Here is a 15,961-nt window from a genome sequence, read left to right as displayed (position 1 = left end):
CACTAATTAATCCATGGTAAAGCTCATTTCTACAATCCATCAGGAAAAATTTAGGAAGATCATGATTCAGTAACTGAAGGATAACACCCCACAGAACTGATGTTTGTCCAGTTCTGTCAGAGAGTTATTATAGGTGACTATTTGTTTCTGTGAATATTTGTCTTCATGGCTTCACACCGGTACAGTATTTGGTACTAGTATATTTTCTATGAAAATTCTTTTGTCCTTAGTATTTAGTGAAGTCACTATTCCATATGATAATTACAATTTATCATGTATTCAAATCAACATAATTAAAAAGATCATTAGCAGAAAAACATTGGGGGAACTTTTGCAGTTCTTTCTGTTAAGCTGATGAACTTTTTCTGGTAGACTGTTTTGTTTGACATAGCTGTGAAAGATGTCACTTTTCAACTCAAAAGGGTATAAACAATACCCTTGTATGAGAATTAAATTTCGTATTTCCTAGAAGTCTCAGTCTGGACCTTTAATTGTATAACTGTGTGTTCCAGCAGAGTTTCCAGCTATCCACGATGTCAGCTGAAGCAGAAACATAACAGTAGAGGAGACATCGGTTATCTGTGCCTTCAAAGGCCTATAGATGGGGTAAAGAGCACTCCCTTAGCTTATGTGCTGAGTGACTCTCTTAACCTGGTTAGTGTGGGTATAGAATGTGTGTGACTGTAGTAAATGGGATTTCGATTTGTAGTTCACCTTCAGGGACTTGGTTGAGCTGCCAAAAGATACTCCAGTGACTCCAATGGAAGGTTGCCTTCCCCCACTTTTCTCTTTTTTTTTTTTTTTTTGGGATAGCTGAAAACAAGTTCATTTAGCAGATCTGATTGTACCTTACATAGGAAACTAAAATAACTTTTAATTTTTAAACTACGACAGAACTTCATATATTTCCCACTGTTTCTTTGTTGGATACCTGATACAGTAAATTTCAGAGATCCCCTTCTCTCTATTATGCTAAAGCCAATTATCAGTATTTTGCTGTGTAGAAATAACAACAGGAGTTACTCTTCTTGCCATGAGTCTGTTGAAAACTTTTTACCTAAAGTTGTGAATATGTTGCTATTCTTTTCCTTCCAGTTCTGTGCTTGTAAAGTAGCTGTTTGACCTGTTAACAGTTTGAGTTGTAAGTTTATTAAGAACATCAAAATATATCTAATTAGAGCAGCATAGAAGGCTGAATAGATCACAGAATCACAGATTCACTAAGGTTGGAAAAGACCTGTAAGATCATCAAGTCCAACCATCAACCAACAAACACCACCATGCCCATTAAACCATGACCCACAATGCCTCGTCCACAAGTTCCTTGAACACCTCCAGGGATGGTGACTCCACCACTTCCCTGGGCAGTTTATTCCAGTGTCTCACCACTCTCTCAGTAAAGAAATTTTTCCTAATATCTAGCCTGAACCTCCCCTGGCGCAACTTGAGGACATTTCCTCTTGCCCTGTCACTGGTCACTTGGGAGAAGAGATCAACACCCACCTCTCTGCAACCCCCTTTCAGGTAATTGTAGAGAGCGATGAGGTCTCCTCTCAGCCTCCTCTTCTCCAGACTGAACAACCCCATTTCCCTCAGCCGCTCCTCATCAGACTTGTGCTCCAGACCCCTCACCAGCTTCGTCACCCTTCTCTGGACATGCTCCAGCACCTCAATGTCCTTCTTGTAGTGAGGGGCCCAAAACTGAACACAGTAGTCGAGGTGCGGCCTCACCAGTGCTGAGTACAGGGGCACGATCACCTCCCTGCTCCTGCTGGCCACACTATTTCTGATACAGGCCAGGATGCCGTTGGCCTTCTTGGCCACCTGGGCACACTGCTGGCTCATATTCAGCCGGCTGTCGACCAACACCCCCAGGTCCTTTTCTGCGGGGGAGCTTTCCAGCCACTCGTCCCCAAGCCTGTAGCATTGCCTGGGGTTGTTGTGACCCAAGTGCAGGACCCGGCACTTGGCCTTGTTGAACCTCATACAGTTGGCCTCAGCCTATCGATCCAGCCTGTCCAGATCCCTCTGCAGAGCCTTCCTACCCTCGAGCAGATCAACACTCCCGCCCAACTTGGTGTCATCTGCAAACTTGCAGATGTCTTTCAGTTTTTATTAAAAATCAAAGCAAAACAAAACCCCAAAAAACCAAGGGATGAGGTTAAACTGATCTTTAATGATGAAATGCGCAAGAGCTTCCTGTATAGACAGAAGCTATTGAATCAGGATACAGGGAATAGATCAGAAAGGGGATGTACAGAAATCCAAAATAAAGTGAAATGATAGGTAAGTCTAAGTGATGTTAGTCTGGAGAGTTTTGAAAGGCAGGAGGGTCACTCTTTCACGTTAGACAGGAAGATGGTTATGCAGTTCGTGGGGTAGATGGATAGTGTCCTGATTCCTGGGTAGATTTCTAGGTTCAGGGCAACAAATGAAGTCTGGAAACACAGCTTGCTAATCAACTGCAGAGATGCTTATGTGCCTTTGATGACAGAGTGTAAGAACACTATAGGTGATGAGGGTCCAGCATTACATTCAAAGGAGGAGTTGCTGATGACTGTGTAAGAAGAGAAAGGAAAAGGGTAACATGTAAACTCAGCCCTTTAGAAAAAAAAAGCGTGTAATATTACCAATTTAGACTAAGTTGAGACCTATTTAGCACCTTCTGTATTTTAAGAAAATTTTCTGTAATACTGTGTAGTAGACTGAATTCAGTCATTATGATAGGATGTATTTTGTTTTTTTTTTTTCTTCATTGTTTATCCAACTTTGCTAATGAATTTTTAATGAGGATACAGTCCTCTAAAAATTGTGGGTCTTCTACAATTTATTTGTTCACTGTTGAGCTTAGTGGAATTAGTCCCATGAGTAAAGTTACTTAGGTATGTTGTGCCAGGCTAGAATCTTTCTCAATTTCTTCTATTTCTGAAGCAACTGCAGAAAAGCAACTAACAAAAAAACCTGCAACAAACAAAAATCAAAATCACAAAAAGCAAACCTAGATGTATGTCTTTTAAAAACCTTATCTGTATATTTAAATGTTTTTTGTTTTCTTCATCTTTCAGTTCAATGTTTTATTTTTCCACATAGTATGAACAGTATTACAGATTTACATATTGGTACAGATATATGATTGCTGAAGTGAACTCTCAAAAAGGTTCTTACTGAATTTACAGTATTTGTTTTAAATGAGAGTCCTTTTTCCCTCTCTCCCCTTCTTGCTTTGTAGGATGTTTGAATTCAATGATTTGGATACAGAATTGGTGCAGACATTTAGATTAAGGATTGTAATGTTGTTATTTATGTTTATTGCTATAAGAAGTGTTGAATCGTAATATGAGTGGCTTATTTACTATTAGCCATAAAATGAAAGATCACCTTCAAGCTTTAAGTTGCAAAATTGAGAAGAATAAACATGGTATTTGCTCAAAACAGGGAAATTGCTTCTGTTTTTCTAGAAAATTATATCCTGCATGAAATCAACGATATACCAAATTGTTAGTATAACAATTAATTAAAGTAGATATCGGTTATAAAATTTTCATTAAATTGTTTTGTGCAGTCATTATGTATAATTAAGACCCACAGGAAAACATTTGAAACCCTAATGTTCTCTTTTATTGTATTTGCAGATTCACATCATAGATTTTGATGATGAAAATAACATTATAAACAAAAATGTTCTCCTTCATCAAGTGGGTGAAATTTGGCACATTAGTACCAGTCCTGCAGATAAAGGTGTACTAGCAACCTGCTACAATAAAAGTAAGTCCTTTCTAACCACATTAAGCTTGTTTAAGAGTTTTGATATTTTTGAATGTGCAATGATTAAACATCTAGCTATGTGTAAACTCTTTAAATTGGAGTTATGAACAAAGGCATTTTTCAGAAAATTTGCTGTACCTTTACCTATATCACATCTGTCTCATATCCTTAGGTCATCTTGGTTAAAAGTCTACTTTTGCATTCCTGTCAAGGAAAATGGCAAAATAGAAGTATTGCTTGCCTGATTAATGCAAAGCATGACAAATAAAATGTATTCCTGTTATTTTAGGCTTCATTCTTTTTATTGTTTTCTATGTTTGCTTTTGAAAGTGGACGTAAATATCTTTCAAAGCAGCAGGATGCCAGCATCTCTTTAGAATTGCAGGTGAAGTTTGTATACAATGTTATTTGTCACGTGTTTGTTGCAGATATGCCCACAGAGAACTATAAATTCTTACCTAAATATCTCATCAGAAACAGTAGGAAAGCTCCTTGTATAACCTAACACTAAGTGCACAGCTGTTGAGATTAAAGATCTCTGTGCATTTCCTAGGTGAGGCAGGTGTGAAGATTTTCTTTCATGAGGTTTGAAAAATGCACTTGCTTCACTTGGAAGGGATTATGTTTTCTCCCTGACAAGCAAGAAATCTGTGCTGTCAATTGGAATAAATAGTGAATATTAGTCCATTCTTTCATGGAAATACAGTCTAAGAATAAGGTAGTGACTTTCAGACTTCATGCATCTTTGGACAGCTGTAGAGATGGGAATTCCTGCTGCTCAACTTTGTGGTTACGTTAAAGAGAAGGTTGCAGGATTGCTTGGTTCTCCTAGTTTTTTGGATTGAAATAAAAGTGCTAAAATTTTATTATTTTTTTTTCCTTCACAAATGTTATGTGACTCTTTTAAAGACAATTATAGAAGATAAGTAGAGTAATAAAGAGCTTTTTCTGTTTTCTGAACTGAAAATGATTGTGGGTATTTTGACTAAGGGAGAACACTGAAATGGTTGGTATTGGCCTGTTTTTTTGATTACTTTTTACTCTCTGGTTGACTTACTGGACGTAACTGCCTCACCTTGCCAGTGATCCATGGAGAAAATGAGAAAGCAGTCATCAGTCCTGAAATTCTGAAGTCGTCTTAGTAATTTTCTGGCTAGTTTTAGAGGGGTATCCGAGACAGTTGTCTGAAGTGTCCTTTAAAGAAAACCAAAACGAGTTTCTAAGTTCCTTTCTCTAGCCTTTCTGAGTTGATTGAATTTTTTTTTTTGTTAAAGAATATTGTGCTGCATGGAATAGTGTGAAAAATTTTCAAGAATTCACTTCTTTTTCCTGACATAACTGATCAGCAAGGTCATACAAGATAGCTTATCAAGTCCAGTATTTCATGTATGTAATGTACCATTTAATGTTAACCACTCCTAATTTATTCAATTTGTATCTATTTTTGAGCTCAAGTATTGTTCTAGAAAGTATGGTGAAAACAAATAATTTTATACTCTTCTCTCAAAAAGGCCTATATTTAAGTTTTATGTTCCTTTATAGCATTTTATAGCAATTCCTTATAGCAATATGCATATTTATTGAAAATCCTCTTTGGGAGAGAGCTTACTGAGATTGCTAGAATTGAGCTTCTATTCGAACACTCCAAATTTCTGTGAGATTTCTGTTTTCCATTATTGGACCTATTAATTCATATGCATGTTTTCTATTCTAGCTCCTTTGTGTTCTAGATTTAGTTTAGTTTACCTCGTTTCTGAACATTAAGCTTTATTGTTCGTACTTCATGCATCTTCATTGAGAATCATCAGCCATAAACTTTCTGCAGAAAACAAGATCTGATTCCTAAATGATTATTGATGACTCTAAATAGCAACGTATAGAACAAAAGCACACAGTGTAGGGTTCTAATAATAAGGAATACTGAGTTTAGCAGACAGCTTTTCTCAAGTAGTAATGCAACCAAATTAAGCAATCGAAACCTTTAAAATGCTTTTATGTATTGCATTTATTTTGTTATTTTAAAAAGACTCCTAGCTATTTTCCTCATTGAAGTACTAGTCAAATGAGATGATGCTGTCAGAAACAGTCATAGGTATTGTGACCATCTCTTGTGTCTGAGCCCAGTATTTCTGGCAAATCTTGACTGTTGTTGAAACTGGGAGATTGAAGAAATGTGATGTCTGTCCATTATTAATAGCTATTTTTTGAAGCTGCTTAAATAAGTGGTGAAGTGTGGCATTGAAGAAAAGTGGAATCATGTACATCTTGCATTTCGTAGCTCACTGAAGTAAGCTCATGGAATAGGGTGAAGCACTCATGAAAAAAAAACTTTGAAATTTCCTCTTTTATACTGGGACAGATACTGAGTTTTCTTTTATTTTCTCACACTTACAGATAGTTAGCATAACCAAGGTATGAATAAGGTCCTATGTTACTTTGTAGCTACAAACAGAAGAGAACTTTTTTCACAGCTCTCCTGTTCTTTGTTTTTTGCTAACAAAGGAGGAGAAGTATGCCTTTCATATAGGAAGTTTGGGGGATATAATAAATGGTTGAACTGAAAGAGCAGTACTACAACTACTTTGAAGAGAGATTTTGAGTCTTGATTAACTTTTTTTAAGAGCATTTTGCAACTAGTGATAGAGAAAAATATTGATTACTGAATAATTTGTTTGTTTTAGTGTTTCAGTCATCTGGACTTGCTCTTCTTCAGACTGCAGATTAATTCTTTTTCTAGAGCTGACTTATGCAAGATGCAAGATTTCTTTTTAAACAGACTTTCCCCAGATTTTAGCTAGTCTTCCTTTTTTTAATCTTTCTGCAGTATCCAGTTGTTATCATCCCCTGTAATATTATTGAGACATTCTAACTCTCTTTTCTTGACAGTTAATATTACTGCCTCAAAAAGTCAAAGATGACACTAGCAGTCTTGCTGTATGTCTTGAAATACAAGGAATCTGATGTTATTTGCTTCTCTTTCCTCTTGTAGGGATAAAACTTAGCAAAATAAAACTTAGCAAAATAACATAATATGCAAAGCTTTTTGTTAATTTCTGCTGAGCGCGAAGAATTCCATGAGGGAAACCGATACTTGCATTCAGCTGGTAATGGTAGGTTATTTGTGGTGTTAAGAATCAAATGGAAAGTTGTAAGCCCTCTGTGTGTGTTTGAGAAGGATGCTGATATAAAAATGTTTGCAAGTTTTTACTGTTCTGTTTGAGAGAGGCCTTGAATTGACGTAGCAGGGCTCTTAATCTAAATTTGAAAGATCCTCTTGGATGGGGAAGTTCTATCTTTGGGTTTTTTTTTGTTTTTTTTCTCCCTTCAAAAAAAGCATTTTAGCTACTTCCAAGCATGATAGTGTGAGATTTTACAGATCTGAAGCTTTTTTCATGTATATAGATATGTATATATGTATGGGTTGGGTTTTTTTTTTTTCCCCTGATTCATGTACAGCATCTGCTTCCAAAGTCATAGTTATGAGGCTTTTTCCCTGAATCATATAGGTAGGAAACCTCCTTCAAAAAGAGGGATGCTAATGTAGAAACAATCTGCCCCTGTCATTCTCTGGGAGATTTACAAATTTTTTTTTCCTGCTTCATGGATATGTGAAATCTTTTTACTTGTCCTTGACATGTGTAAGTGAAAGAGGCATAAGGGGTAGAACTTGAAATGTAGTTTATTATTATTGGTACAACTACTGAAGAGCAAAGTCGTGTGAAAAACCTTAACATAATAGCTAGGCTTCCATGTCAGTGAAAATTAATTTCCTTTTTGTCCACTAGATCATCTTTTTTTTTTAAGTGGTAACCTTTGATAAATTCAGGGTTTTTTTCCCCATAAATGGCTAAACTTGCAAGGGACCACAATTCAGTCATCATTTTGAGATGAGCTTTTATTTTTGAGAAACTCTAGGTAAGATCTGTCAAAAGTGCCAAATACAACATATTTCAACAATTGGAGGCAGACTCTCCCCTTTTATTTTTGGCAGACAGGTCAAGTAAATGTACTGCCCTTTTACATAAAGCCCATGAGAATATTTACTATTCACTGTGATCTCTTTAAAGTCTTACGCTTTCAAGAAAAGTAACTTAACTTCCTTGTTCTCAAGAACTCACAGAGAAATTTAAGTCCTTACTGAATATGCAGTTTGGGTAGTATGTTCTCTAAACAATGTATTAAGTTGATTTAAATGCTGCTCTGTATTCTTTTGTTCAAGAAATTTTACTAGGGTATCATTATATAAGTAGATTTTAAAAAGGAAAAAAAAAATCTTCCTTTCTCTTAAGTCAAAACCCAGGAAAACTGATTTTCTTGTTAGCGTTAGTGTTTACTAGTTTGATTTCTAATTTTGCATCATTAATAAAGCCTTTTATCTTCTTTCTGGATGGTGGTATTAAGTAGAATAATACTGGTTCCAGTAGCATTGGAACAAATGCATCTTTGGATATTAAGCAGAAATTCCATTTTCTAGGCCATCTTGTCTTAATATAAAGACAAAACTGTGCAACTATCTCTACACCCCTCCCCATGCACACACATTAAAAATACTGATTTAGAAAAATCACCTAATTGCAAAGGGTGAACTTACTCTGTTCAGTTCCTGTCTTGATTATAGTGGTCCCCCCTCCCACCAATGATGGATACATCACTTAGGGTATTTTATACTATTACTGCTGATGTTATAGGAAGATGATTTTATTATCGAGTGATAGGCTTACTAGTTATGTGTAATCTTGTCTAACTTTCAGCAGAGATCAGAAATTTACTATGCTGGAGGCATAGTACTTGCCTACACTACACATTTCCAATAGCGATACTGTATGCTAGAAATGTATTGAGATCATTCCTGTGTAACTCACATTATTAATAAACAAGATGCGTAGTTGATAGATCTAGTAAATGATTAGAGGTGATGTTGTTTTTCTGCTTTATTCATTTGCCACCTTTGCCATTAAAAATTGCTTGTCTCATATTCAAATGGTAGTCTGGATGTAGCCGAAACATGATAAAACATTAAAACTAATTTAGTAACAGGTAACATTTTGTAAGTTTAATTTTGCATCTCTGTTTTAATAAACAAATACGATTTCCTAGGGTTTTTAAACCAAATTTACAGTGTTGGAGGGGGAAATACCAGCATAGCAACCTGTGAACCTAGTGGCTTTCCTATATTTGAGAAACATAATTGGATCCTTCAGATCTACGGTTTAAAATAAAATAAAAAAAATCCTTGACACATGAGCTACCTATTTTAGGCATTCATTACACTGAGAGGTAACTTTTTTTTTTGCAGGTGTGTTTGGCAGCTATTTGGTATTGTGAGCATTGTAAGAATTAAGAATGCTATATTTTATCCAGGTTTCCTAACTGAAGGGAGAAAAGTGCATAAATACATGAAAGAACCTAGGTATAAGAGGGAGGGAAAAGCATTAAAATAGGCACATTTTGGGGACAGGGGAGGAAAGCTTTGTAAAATTAATACTTGAGATATCTAGATGAATTTATGCATTGTTAGTCAGTTTTGTGACATATTGATGCACCATTTTTCCCCTCTATTGGAGCAAGTCAACTGAATTAAAATAGGGGGTGGGTTTTTTTTTCTTGAACAGCATAAGATTGCTACTGACAGCTTTAAAGTAGGTAAGAATTAAGGGGGAAAATGAGTTTGGTAGTCTTCTAGCTTTAGAAGTTAAATTAGATTGTTAAAGTTCAGTGTGATACAGGTTAGGTTTAAAAAAAAAAGCTAAAAGGATGGATTGTTGAGAGAAGGGTACAATGTACAGAGGATTTTGGGTGATGATAAAGGTGGCAATAAGCTAGAGTGCTACAGTTGCATTTTAATTGGTTAGTGCTTAATCTCTGAAAAGTTACACGGGCTTATTTGCATCTGATATTTATTAATATCTTAAAGTTATGTTCAATAAAGCAGAAATCAAATCACTTGCTTCACGGTGGCCCAGAAATAAAAAGGAGAATTAGTCTTCAAATGTGCAGGAAACTGGTAGCCATCTGAGCGCTCTATTCACCTGCTAAGGGGAAAGTATCACTACTTAAAGTTTGAAAGAAGCCGTGCTTCACTACTCAAAAGAGCATCCTAGCCTACACTAGGATAAATGTTTCATTGTGTTGAGGTTAAATGCCAAAACCCTCTAGATCATGCTAGAGTGGAGTCGCTTGGGAACCAGAGTGATGAAAACCTGACAAAGCCCTAGACCCTGCCGGAATATGTTCTATATACGGTCTCGGTATTGCTGAAGTTTCACGGTACAGGATGGGAAACAGGAAAGCCATTTGAATGGACTTCTGAGGCAGGGAGAAGTAACAACAGACCAGAGTGTGTCTAATATAATTTTTGTACGTGAAGTAGGCAATGGAAGCCTCAGATCTAGGGTTGGCTGAAGAAAGTGGGATCCCTGGGTTAAGATGAAGTTAACGTCACCTTAACCTAGAGAATACTTGGAAATATGTTGATTCCTGAATGACGCCCTCTTTGTCAGTCCAGTTTATAATACACTGTCACTGGGTGTTTGAAAAATTTACTGATCAGGTGGATGCGCAGGGGTGAATACAGAATCACAGAATCATTAAGGTTGGATAAGACCTGTAAGGTCATCAAGTCCAACCATCAACCCAAGACTACCATGCCCACTAAACCATGTCCCACAGTGCCACATCCACATGTTCCTTGAACACCTCCAGTGATGGTGACTCGATACAGGTTGTATATGGCTTTTGCGAGTGTGTGCACGTGGCATACACTTTGTTTCATATAGAACGTCATTTTAATCTGCTCTCCTGTTTATACATCCTTCCCTTCTCTCACCTGCCATTTTAGGATACTGTTAAAATGGAAGTGGACTATTTCCTAAGGACTTAGAAAATGCTGTAGAAAGTAAATTTCAGCTACATTGTTAAAGGAAAAGGGAATGCAGAGGGATTTTTCTGTAGGCCACTTGAAGAGTTTTGCAGCCATGACAGTTTTGCTAGCAATGGATGGCTCCTTCCTGAATGGCTTGGGTGTCGTCTCTGCACAGCAGAGTATTTGGTAAAGGGGGTGAATGCACATGATGTGTTTGCGGAAAACTATCATTCTAAAATAATAATTTTGATAAATATAAAGAGAAGTCTTAGTCTAATAGTTTCTCCTTATATTCAGGTTTTGCAAAGAATAAACTTTAGCTATAACCTATAAGCTAGAATAAAAACTCAGATTTATGCTTTGCTCTGTATAAATCTATTGCTCTGTTCTCGTCTATTTAGAATGTCAGTGAGAAACTAGTGGTTTGTTTAAATTTTGATACTATGTAATGGCTAGTTACTTAGGTAGTTACTGTGTTCTCACACATGTTCTACAGATGCTTAGAAGAGATGGTAAAACTGTTTGAGAAGTCAAGGGGGTAAGGCATACTGGTGGGTTTACATGAAGTGATCGGGAGATACAGGGGAAGAAATAGAGATCCAGACTAAGAATTCCGTGTTGGTAGAAAATACAGTTTGCCTGCTGAACCTCTAATTGGATCTAGGTAGCTATGTCCATTACTGTAACGGTGAGTCTTGAGGAAGTGATTAAAAGCAGCTACTTTGGTGTTTCTCCTGCATGCAGGTGAAGGATATATTTTTGGGGACAAAAGTAGATGAACATATCTCAAGAGCATAACTGTAGGCAATGCCAACGTACTGTTAACTGTCACACGTCTGACAGGAAAATGCTTGCTGAAAGACAAAGGTGAAAGAATGAGGGAAATAGTAAAATTGGAGAAATAAGGAAATCCTGATGGAAGGAGATCTCAAAAGTAAATAGGGGATATGTCACTTAAGTGTATGGCTGCAACCATTTGTGAGAAAGCAAGGAGGTACAAAGTAGTATGCAGCCTTTGGGCGATGAGTTCTGTGGAAGGCTGTAGAAATGTTAATGAAGTAAGATATGGCCTTTAGGTGTTAGCATTTTGTAGATGTTTTCTGTACTGTTTAGTGTCTCTCAGTGGAAAAATCTATTATTGTGACTAAATGTCTGCCTGGTCTATTTTTTTTTTTGATTAGTGGTTTCTATCTTGCATTTTCTTTCCTCTTTACCTATGGCAACTCCCCCTACTTTCCTGAGACCTCACGTTCTTCTTCCTTTCCATGCTATCTGTTGAAATGATCGTGGAATAATTTGTTGATTCTTAAATTGTTGAGTCTAACTTTTTTAGCTTTGTTGCTGCTATAAGATGAACAGTGGTCTGGAGACATCAGCTTCTCCTTTTACTGTTTCAAACCGAGGTGGCAAACTGAACAGGATGTTTATGCTGATTGTTTATGCAATTGTGAATGGAGTTGCAAGAGTATTTTCTCAGCCGCAAGAGTACCTTTATGTAATTGAAAACTTGAAAATTAGAATGTGACATAATGGGCCACAAAAAATAACAGCAGTAAAGTCAGGTGTTTGGTATTATTTACTTTAATGATGTCAAGCAGGGTGGGAGCCGCTGTGGGAAGTGTGTGTGTGAGTTATATCAACACTGAAAATGATTTAAGAACAAAACAACCCTTACCTGCTAACTCGAGGGATAAAACCTGCTGACTGTAAGATTGTTAACATTGAATAATCAGTTTCTGATATCAGATAGTTAGCTGCTCTTGGTTTTACTGATTGCATCAGTATTGCTATAATGATAATTTTTGCTGCAAACTGTAACCTGTAAAGCAAAATAAATAGTCTCAGGCTATTAGACTGAGATTTTTAAGGTTATATATGTATTCCAGTAATTTGAACAGAGCAATGGCATTGACCTAGGGACTGACTTGCAATAGTGCATACTGCTAAACTGTTAGGATGCTCCCTGTGCAGTTTTGGTGTGGGCCACCTAGCACTTTCAGGCAATGATGCCCAGAGGTAGTCCAAGAACATCATGAGCAGTTTGAGTGTAGCCTCCTTCTTTCAGCTTACCCAGTAAAAAAAATTGAGCTTAACTCTGCTAGCTGGCCTCAGGGCTGGAGAACTGTACCCAACTTTATTTCAAGTGAGTTGCCAAAAAATAAAATATCTGTCATGGTTCTCCATTGCAGATTGTTATAAAATACACAAATTGTTTGTTTTGGAGAATGTGTTGCAGGGAAATGTGCGAGTACTTCAGAAATTAGACAAAAGTCATGATAAAGACATACATGAAACAACTTAAGGTATGAAGAATATGGTCAAGAATTTCTGTTCTGCTGATCTCAATGGTATGGTGGTTCTGTTGTGCAGCTTATTCCACAAAATTGAGCGAAATAATTTTTAAGATAATTTGGTCCTTCTAGAGAAGAGGATATTTTGGAAGAGAGTTATCTTTTTGTATACGGTGTCTAGTGCTATGAGGTGGTTAAGTTGTGATTAGGATTGCTACGCATTGTGCAGATATGTCTTAAAGAATGCTGATGAATTGAAAGAAAGCTTCACACTTCTCAATTTCAAGTGGGTGCTTAATTACTGGGTATTAGGTGCACACATTCATTGAGGCAAGGTATTTGTCTAACAATGGTAGTTGTCTAATTTACTTTGGAGCTCTTCCTTCCGAAAAGGATACTTTTTTCTAGCTGCTTTTAGATGCCAAATTCTGAATTAGATGGTGGACCAGAGCTCTTTGCCAGCAAGGACATTTTTGAGTTTATAGAAAGGTTCCAAGTAATCTGAGGTTTAAGAAATGTTCATACCTTGACTAATTAAAAGGGAATAATTTGAATTCTTGAATATAGATGTCAATAAATTATATAGAATATACTGAAGAATTGTTTTTAGGAGTTGCTTGTGGTTCTCTTTTACCTGTACTTTTCATAATTGAATGATCTTCAGCAGAACTTTGAGGGAAGTTGTTCCTTTTTTTTTAAAAAAAAAAAACAAAAAAACCCAAAACAAACAAACAAACAAAAAAAAACCACCCAAAAAACCACCCCAAAAAACGGCTGACATATCTTGTTCTTGATGACGTTGAGACCATAAGCAGTCCTGAGGAAAGATGCTGTGTCGCATGCTGTCTGGTACTTCTGTCATCCTTGAAGTGTGTGAACTTGGTCTCATAAATGACCATTAAAAAATGACAGCTATTTTGAAGGAAGGCATTTTTTCACAGAATGCTTTATCCTGTGCTGCTTGGAGAAGAATTCTCATTGGTTACTCCTCTGAGGATTTTCTTAAAAATTCCTGTGGGAACAAAGGATGAAAGGTATGTTATGTATAAGCACATGTAGAAATGCAGGGACAAAAAGATAGATGTGAATGTGTGTTCTTGATAGATTTGGGTTTTCTTAAGCTGACAGTCACAGATTTTTAAAACATTAGGAAGAATACTTGCCACCTTATTCTTCGGGTGTCTTGTGTAGTAGTTCATGAAGGAAATATATAAAATCACATCTAAAGAAAAGTATTAGCAGGAAAATCAGCCCTAAAAATGTTGAAATGCCCGTTAATATCTGATTACTGTCAAGCGCTGCTGGAAATACACCATCAGGTGAAGGTAAAATGAACGTTTAAATAGTTTAACTTGTATATTCTACCTCAAACTACACTTACTGCTGTACTAACATGACTAACATAACTGTCTGGTGGCAGTGTACAGACTAATTTAAAATTACCTTATCCTAGTGGTGTATCAACATATTTTACCAAGCATTTGACTTAGGACTTCTATTCCTAGCTTTCCCTGTCTTGCATTTGTAATATTTGTTCTAGCTGTATTTGTTATAATTTATTGATAAAAAGTAATACCTTTTGAAACGTTTTTATTTCTGAATTTACATAAGATAAGTTTATTCATATGGAGCTCTAGGAATGTATCAAAATTTTTATTTGTTAAATTCTTATCACCAATTTTAGCAGTTTAAATAACCAAAAAGCATTAGTGATTTTAAATTCAATTTTCTGACTTGTGTAGTAAAACTGCTTACAACCAAGAAAATAGCTCCGCAAGAAGGCATAAGCCCTGGTGCTTTAAGGCCTAGGGTTTTGATAAATTCAGCACTGTGAATAAAAGTTCCTTCAGACTTGGTGCATCTTGGTTATATCCTAGTTTCACAGATGTAAAGCAAATTACTTTAGCTATTTTTGAAATTTTTTAAAAATATGAAGCAGGCAAGCCATATGATCATTTCTAAATAATTTTTACTTGAGCGGTATACCAGCATGCTTACATAAATGACAATTTATTACATTCTATTGCAGATTCTTAGGCAGACTTATTACATTAATAAGCATCTATTGTACTAACGGCATCAGTATATGCCATTGTATCTGTTCTGACTCTTATTTGTTGCTAATGAACCTAGAAATTTCTTTCGAAGGAGGGAAACGTGATTGCAGTCTATTAATTGCAGAACTGTTTAAAATCTAAAACAGCTGTCAGTGAAGGTCTCTTGTATATTTATAAATGCAAAAATTTTGAAAATCAATTTATGAAATGAAAAAGAGGGTCATCATTTTTTGGTTTTTTTTTCTTCCATTCCCCTCATAAAAGCAAGCAAACTAAATCCTATTTTTTGCTCATATCATTTCAATATTTCCACCCTTAAATCAGATCTTCTTGTCTTGATGACCAGATAACCACTGAAACTGGCATCCCAGGATGTTGTGTGCTAATGAAGGAAGGGTTATTGATCAGTCTGTTTACAGACTTCTATTTTTATTGAGCAGCTATTTAGCTTCAATAAAAATTTCCATAAAAACTTGCAGTTTACAGTGCATAGGCAATATTCTCCATCTCGCACTTGTCCATAATAATGGGATTATTTGCCGTTCACCTGAATGTAGTAATAAGGTTACTTGACCTGTTGTGAGAAGTAGGAATGTCTTCGGTGGTGTGAATTAATCCATGTGTGTCTTTCATTCCCTGTCTGTGCCTTCCTTTTGTCTTGAAATACGGCTCATTTAGGAATTGGTTATCAAAAAACATAGTACTAATTCCTGTCCATTTCTGCTTTGGGGATTGAGAGGAGCAGATGAAGAGCTGCTGAGATACCATTTGTATTTATCTCCAAAATAGATCAGGAGGAAATGGAGCCTAGTTATCTTGATTCAGTTTTTCAGGATAACCTTTGCCTGTATAGAATTAAAAATTTTCATGGACATAACTATCAGTTTTAGTGGAAAACCTACTGGGGGCGGGGGGGTGGGGAGGAATGACATAACCATCTCTTGTTAGTATGAACTGCTTTTAGGTTTCTGTAAATTTAGGTCATG

General features: G+C 36.3%; 1 protein-coding gene across 1 annotated transcript in view; it reads left to right on the top strand.

Annotated features, from left to right (window-relative positions):
• EIPR1 (EARP complex and GARP complex interacting protein 1) overlaps nt 1-15,961 on the top strand; it is a 100,306-nt gene that overhangs the window by 17,490 nt on the left and 66,855 nt on the right. Inside the window, exon 3 of the mRNA XM_059832355.1 lies at nt 3,633-3,765. Coding sequence (XP_059688338.1) covers nt 3,633-3,765 — 133 coding nt within the window. The remainder of the gene's footprint in view (nt 1-3,632; nt 3,766-15,961) is intronic.

Source organism: Gavia stellata, chromosome 2 (assembly GCF_030936135.1).
Source record: "Gavia stellata isolate bGavSte3 chromosome 2, bGavSte3.hap2, whole genome shotgun sequence".
NCBI classification, from domain to species: Eukaryota; Metazoa; Chordata; class Aves; order Gaviiformes; family Gaviidae; genus Gavia; species Gavia stellata.
Note: the sequence above shows the minus strand (reverse complement) of the source record. Positions and strands in the feature narration are given on the sequence as shown.